This window comes from Adiantum capillus-veneris, chromosome 18, assembly GCF_014529385.1.
Source record: "Adiantum capillus-veneris isolate H3 chromosome 18, ASM1452938v2, whole genome shotgun sequence".
Lineage (NCBI taxonomy): Eukaryota > Viridiplantae > Streptophyta > Polypodiopsida > Polypodiales > Pteridaceae > Adiantum > Adiantum capillus-veneris.
In genome coordinates this window covers 140,241,253-140,247,252 of record NC_140948.1, presented here as the reverse complement: position 1 = coordinate 140,247,252, position 6,000 = coordinate 140,241,253, and the positions used below count along the sequence as shown (strand labels likewise).

Genomic DNA, 6,000 nt, shown 5'->3' with positions numbered 1-6,000 from the left:
GCTTCCTTGTCGTCCTCCTCGCAGGAGAGGTGTTCCACACCCCCTTCACCCCGACATGCAAAAAAGCATGCACAATTGTGTGGCTCCCCTCCTCCATGGCTGTGCCTTTCCCAAAAAAGGAACCTTGCTCTTGATACCAATGTTAGACAAGGGGAACTAGAACCTAGGAGTCCACCACCCAACCACCCACTATATAGCATAGCCCCTGGCCCTTTGCCCTAGTTGGACTCCCTTTCCACACTGCCTAGCCCGGCCTATGCCCTACCCTTGTCTAGTCCGGCCTTGCCGGTGTCCTGACATGTAGCTTATTGAGAATGAGGAGATTAGCTAATATCAAAATAGATAGCTCAGGCAAATTGGCTATCAAATTTCTTATGAAATGCCAAACTCTGCTAGATCAAAGCAACGTTTGCTTGTCAAACTGGCATTGTAAAAAATTATGCAAAAATAAGAAGTTCAAAATTTGAAACTTAAACATGAAACTTAAACATACATACTGATTTTCTATAATTATCACCCTCTTGGCATAAAAAATGGTAGCATCGTGTGGCATGATTGTCAATGCTGGAATTGACTCATGGCTGTGGATGGCAATGTGCTTTGAATGTTTTCATGTACTTATTTTGCTCGCACAATGGAAAATTGTAATGCTTTGGAGTGACCATGCACCCAAGGCATATACATAGGTAGGGAGCCGTCCTCCTGCAAGCTTTACTTTTCCCCTCTGCTTGAAAATGCACAAAGAGGACATATGAAAATAAATATTGACCAAGGAGATCTATGGCCCAATAAATATTGATTAAAGAGATCTATTGCCTTAAATGTTTTACAAATCGAAAGATAACAATACATCTTGACATGTAGAAACCTAATTTTGCAAATGTCAAACCTACTGCAGATGCACATGTGCAATTGTAAAAGGAACGATCATTCCTACTCGCAAATCCATGCAGATAAATGGAAATTTCTAAAGCTAGTCATAGCCTTGTTGTAACGAGAAGCAAACTAAGTGTATGTGTATCCCTTGGATGATACTCATTGCAGAAACAATTTGAAATTGAAATTGAAACTAGAAAATGAGCACCTTGAAGCTTGTCAGATGCACCAATACCTTGTATGTAGGGTCTTCACCCTCCTTGGGAATGACACCTATAGAACTTGGGCTCTAGGGACCCTTGGCCTGGCTCGTAATGTTCCCTAAATTAAGCCGGAATACAATACCCATTGCATTCCTTGTTGGAGAGCTTGCTCGCATTAAACGACATTGTTCGTCTAAGTGGCATGTATAGGAGCTTAAACAATTGCCTTTATAGGCCATCAAAAACACAAAGCCTTGCTTGATTGTGATGTGCAAACCTATCTTTGATCTTTGCTAATAGTGTATTTAGCAAAAATTTAGTGCTTATGGTAATTTCTACAAGCCTTGCTTGTGCTTGCACTAATGAAATTGCACAATTATGGAAAAAAAACTTCCATGGTAGCACACACACGCGTTGCGTGCCATAGTTATTGAGCACATTCTCAATAAGCGTGAAAATCATTTGCATACCTCATGATGTACTCATGCCGAATTGCCTTGCCGCCCATCTGGTTTGTGTGACTGTGGCAAAATCCTAATTTTTCCTTTGCAAGCCCCATGGCTTACCGTTGACCATAGCTTCAAGTTTCGCCCTCCTTGAAAGCTCGACCATGCATGGTGGTGCTTTCAAAACACGATTGCAAGCCGATCACACCACAAGTAGTGCGGAGATCTAGGCTGTGACTTCACATGATCTCGGAGTTTTATACACCATGTCAAAATTGCAAAGATTCATACCTTTGCTACTTTGGTTGTGGATGCTTTGCTTGCTTTCATTTGCTTCGAAGAAACCTCGTATGGACAATATTCAACTTGCAAGCGGGATTTTGCATGGGGGCGGTCCCTTGGAATGACCATAGGGCACCCTTGGGCGCCCAATGGGAACTTATGAGCAAAACAAAAAAGACCTTATCTATGGCGGCTCGCTGCAGATGGTTGCACAAGAGAAAAAACACTCATAGAGGCCCGCCTACTGCTTGAAACAAGACACTCCATAAGCATCTTCTCCTCAAGAGGGGACGTCGATCCCATTTGGAAATAGCCCCACGGCTTTTTGCAAAGGACGACCCTACCCTCTTCTTCTTGTAGAAGGACTTTCCCACGGTCCTTTTGTCTTTCGTCGGCCCCGTCTTGTTCGAATCAAGGGGCCATGCCCACACAACGTGTTGGGAAAAAGAGCTGCTCCTCCGTGAGCTTGCTCTTGGCCACCCAGATCATGCGGCTTGCCTTGGCAGCTTGAACACGAGAGAGAGAGAGAGAGAGAGAGAGAGAGAGAGAGAGAGAGAGAGAGAGAGAGAGAGAGAGAGAGAGAGAGAGAGAGAGAGAGAGAGAGAGAGAGAGAGAGAGAGAGAGAGAGAGAGAGAGAGAGAGAGATGCATAGCCATGCAAACAAGGCCACCGCCTCTGTCTACTTTCCCCTCCTTCATAGCTCCCCTCTCCCGTGAGCTCTGATACCAATGTAAGGCCAGAGGGGACTGTACCATGCAAGTCTCCACCCAACCTCGCTATATATAGGCTTGTAGCTATCCAAACATAGCACTCCTTGATTGCATGTCCGTCCTAGCCCTTGGCATGCTGCCCGGTCTTACCCTAGGCATGACAGCTTATGTGCCCACACTAGACAACCTTGTTGATCTTTTCACAAAGGCTTTACCTCATGTGAATCTCAAAGCTTTTCGCAAGGCTTTGGGCTTACTCCCCCTTGTGGATTGATCATATAGGGTCTGACACTTTCCTATACATGACTGCCAACTCGTGTTCACTACATCACTCATAAGGGGGATTTGTTACCATGTTATGGTAGTGATGTGTGTGAACACAATTAGGACTGCTGAGGCGCTTATTCCCTTGTTAAGAGGTTTCTTCCCCTTGGATTGTTTATACGCCCATCCCTCCTCCTTCATCTTCCCCATCTTCGTGTGCATTCTTGCAGTCATATCAAACTTGCCCTTGGATTGTTTATACGCCCATCCCTCCTCCTTCATCTTCCCCATCTTCGTGTGCATTCTTGCAGTCATATCAAACTTGGAGAGATCAATGTAAATGGATTGTAGATGACTCCACTGATCTACCACAATACGACATGACAAAAAATTGGCATCTACAACCCCCCATATATCCTCTAGAGGCACTTTTGGAAGGGCCTTTGATAAATAATTGCACACCCCATACTCCCATGACCAATTTCCACCTTCCCTTGCGAAGAACAAGGAGGTGATTGCGTCATTTTCAATTGGGGGGTGTCTCAACCACTCACCACATGTGCAAAGCGCCTTTTCAACCAATCGTAAGCCACTCTGTAAACAAAGAGCAAGACAACAATGAATTGTAACGGTGTGTAGAAGGGTGTATGGGATGCCATATGTTACAATATGATCCTCAAAATACATGCCCTCCTATTAAGAGGCCCTTTAAGGGTTTTAAGGGGGCAGCCCTCTATGCTTTAAACATGCCCCATTCTCGGGATCAACGGTAGTGATCTTCGCCGAAAAGTGACGCCGATTTTTTAAGTGTAGATCCCCTCTAAAAAATGAGGGTGTCGATTAGCCATGCGCAGGGCCGTAACTTACACAAGCAGTATATAAGAGCATAAGTGTGCTCTAAATCTTCTTGAATTAAAAATTACCGTAGCATACTCTGGTGAAGCTTGACAAAACGACTATGGTAAGTGAGAATCTTCTGCGTGCCTGGCGCACAACACACACACACACACACACACACACACACACACACACACACACACACAGAGAGAGAGAGAGAGAGAGAGAGAGAGAGAGAGAGAGAGAGAGAGAGAGAGAGATTTGAAGTTTTGGATTCAGTTGATTCATGTCAGCATTTGAAGATGTCTAGATGTTTTAGATCAAGATTTCAGGCTCAGAGCTATGAAGATGGTTAAGTTTCAAGTATTTGGGTCTTTCAGGGCCACCGTTTGTGTGTTCAAAGGGTGACATGTTAATGCATGAAGCGTCCGCTAAACTTGGCTACCTTTTTCTTAGGTGTTTGAACCCATGTCTTGTTTTTGTTTTTTTTGTTGTGGTGGTATATTGTCTCGGATAATGTTTTGGTTTGATCTGCATTCTATGTACTCCGGTATTTGATTACAAGCAATAATTTTCCTCTAGGATGACCCAGAGCTTGAGGCCATCAGACAACGGCGAATTCGGGAGCTCATGGGTCAAGGTGGTGGAGGAGGGGTATGTTGTCCCTAGAATATTGCACTTCTATCCTCAGAATGGACAGCATTCAAGCAAGTTGAATCTTGTACTTTTGTTAGGGAAATGGTCAAAATCGAGAGCAGCAGCAGGCGCAAGAAGAGCAAAATAGGTAATCTTACATCAATTTTAGAGGCTAAGTTTTATGTGGTCTACTTCTTGGTCATTCAGATTATTAAGAAAATCATGCGTTTAATGGCGAAAGTGTGTCTTTCCTCTACCGCAACTATGATTGTGTATCATTGTGTGCAAGGGATGTGTTTGGAGGTGCTTGCATCTTGTTGGGCAGTCTATTGTAACAGCCAGTGTCTGGTTAAGAGTTTGTCATCTGTCATCTCCACCAATGCTATTTTTTGGTATCTTTTAGGAGCATCTTTAGGGCATGAAGGCTATTTTGTGGGTGTGTCTGGCTGAAGTTCACTTAACCGCCATGTTAGAGGCCATGGTGGCTGGGTGAGGGTTTGTAAGATGATTTTTATTCATCTGGAATGTGTTCTAAGGTGCTAGGCGTTTGATCGGCACCTCGGGGAGGGGTGGGGGGGGGGGGGGGGGGGTGTTAGTTTTAACTTTTACACCACTTTGCTGCGTCACCTAGGATAGGGCATACTTGAACTGGCTAGTGTTGGGGCACCCGGGTTGGCCACCCACATGCATCTCATGTTAAGATGCATGTGGTCCTGCCCGGGCTGTGTTGGCTGGCTAGACCTATTTTGTTCTTGAGCCCATTATTGGTGGGTGCCTTGTTTAGGGCTTTATTTTTTTGATGTTGTGGCGGCTCTTTTGCGATTTGCTGATCTGCATCCTGACAGCCATATAAGCAGCCTAGGGCACCCTCACTCCCTCAGGTGTTGTATCTGTGGTGCTCCCCTTAGGAGGGCACACCTTGGTCATGTCGCTGGGCTGAATGGTTGGGCTGCACCTCTTCGCTGGTGTTTTTACGCAAACAAGCCAGCAGTGCATGGTATTTTTCCACGCTATCAACCAACAGATTTTACGCACTTCAATTGTAAGGAAATGGGTTCTACGGGCAAGGCCGCCGGCACGGCCGGATAGTGTGTATGCTAGGGGAAGGGTATAAGATAGCATGGTTGGGTGGAAACTAGCACACGTATTACCACCGCCCTTTCACTGGTATCCGAGCTTTTGGGGAAGGGGAAAAGCGGGTTGCATGTGCATGCGACTTCTGCAGACAGTGACGTCTCTGCTGTGCAGCAAAAAGAAGACATGCACAGTTTCCTATGCGCAGCGGGCGTAGACAGATAGCGACAACAGCCGTCCCACTTACGCCCGCCACAGCGCATGACCAAGGCGGACGACCAAGGCAAACTCGACCGGCAACTCGACAGCACCGAGGCTCTGAAGGCTTCCGTTGGCTGCGCGCGTAGGAAGACCTGCTTAACCCTTGCATGAAGGAGGGTTGAACCCAACCCATGAGGGTAAGAGGCCAACACTTTACCATCAAGCTATTGACCCTTGTTGTATATAACAAGAAAAGATAGCATACTTGTGTTGAAAAGAAAACTAGAAGGAAAGGGAAAGCTTCAAACTTCAAGGAAGTAGTTTTACTCTTCCTTTTCACTTCTTGGAGGAAGGTAAGTTTTCCTCCAAAAATTCTTTTTTTCTCAAGGAGGTAGCTTCAAAGTGAACAAAAGCCTTCACAAAAACGACGAGTTTTTGTGAAGTATTAACAAAGGTGTTCTTACGACGAAC

At 45.3% G+C, this 6,000-nt stretch overlaps 1 protein-coding gene across 1 annotated transcript in view; it reads left to right on the top strand.

Annotated features, from left to right (window-relative positions):
- Positions 1–3,623: 3,623 nt before the first annotated feature.
- Positions 3,624–6,000, top strand: part of LOC147436523 (double-stranded DNA-binding family protein) — a 37,687-nt gene continuing 35,310 nt past the window's right edge. The window contains exons 1-3 of the mRNA XM_086489397.1: positions 3,624–3,742; positions 4,201–4,272; positions 4,353–4,402. Coding sequence (XP_086345523.1) covers positions 3,740–3,742; positions 4,201–4,272; positions 4,353–4,402 — 125 coding nt within the window. The 5' untranslated portion in view covers positions 3,624–3,739. The remainder of the gene's footprint in view (positions 3,743–4,200; positions 4,273–4,352; positions 4,403–6,000) is intronic.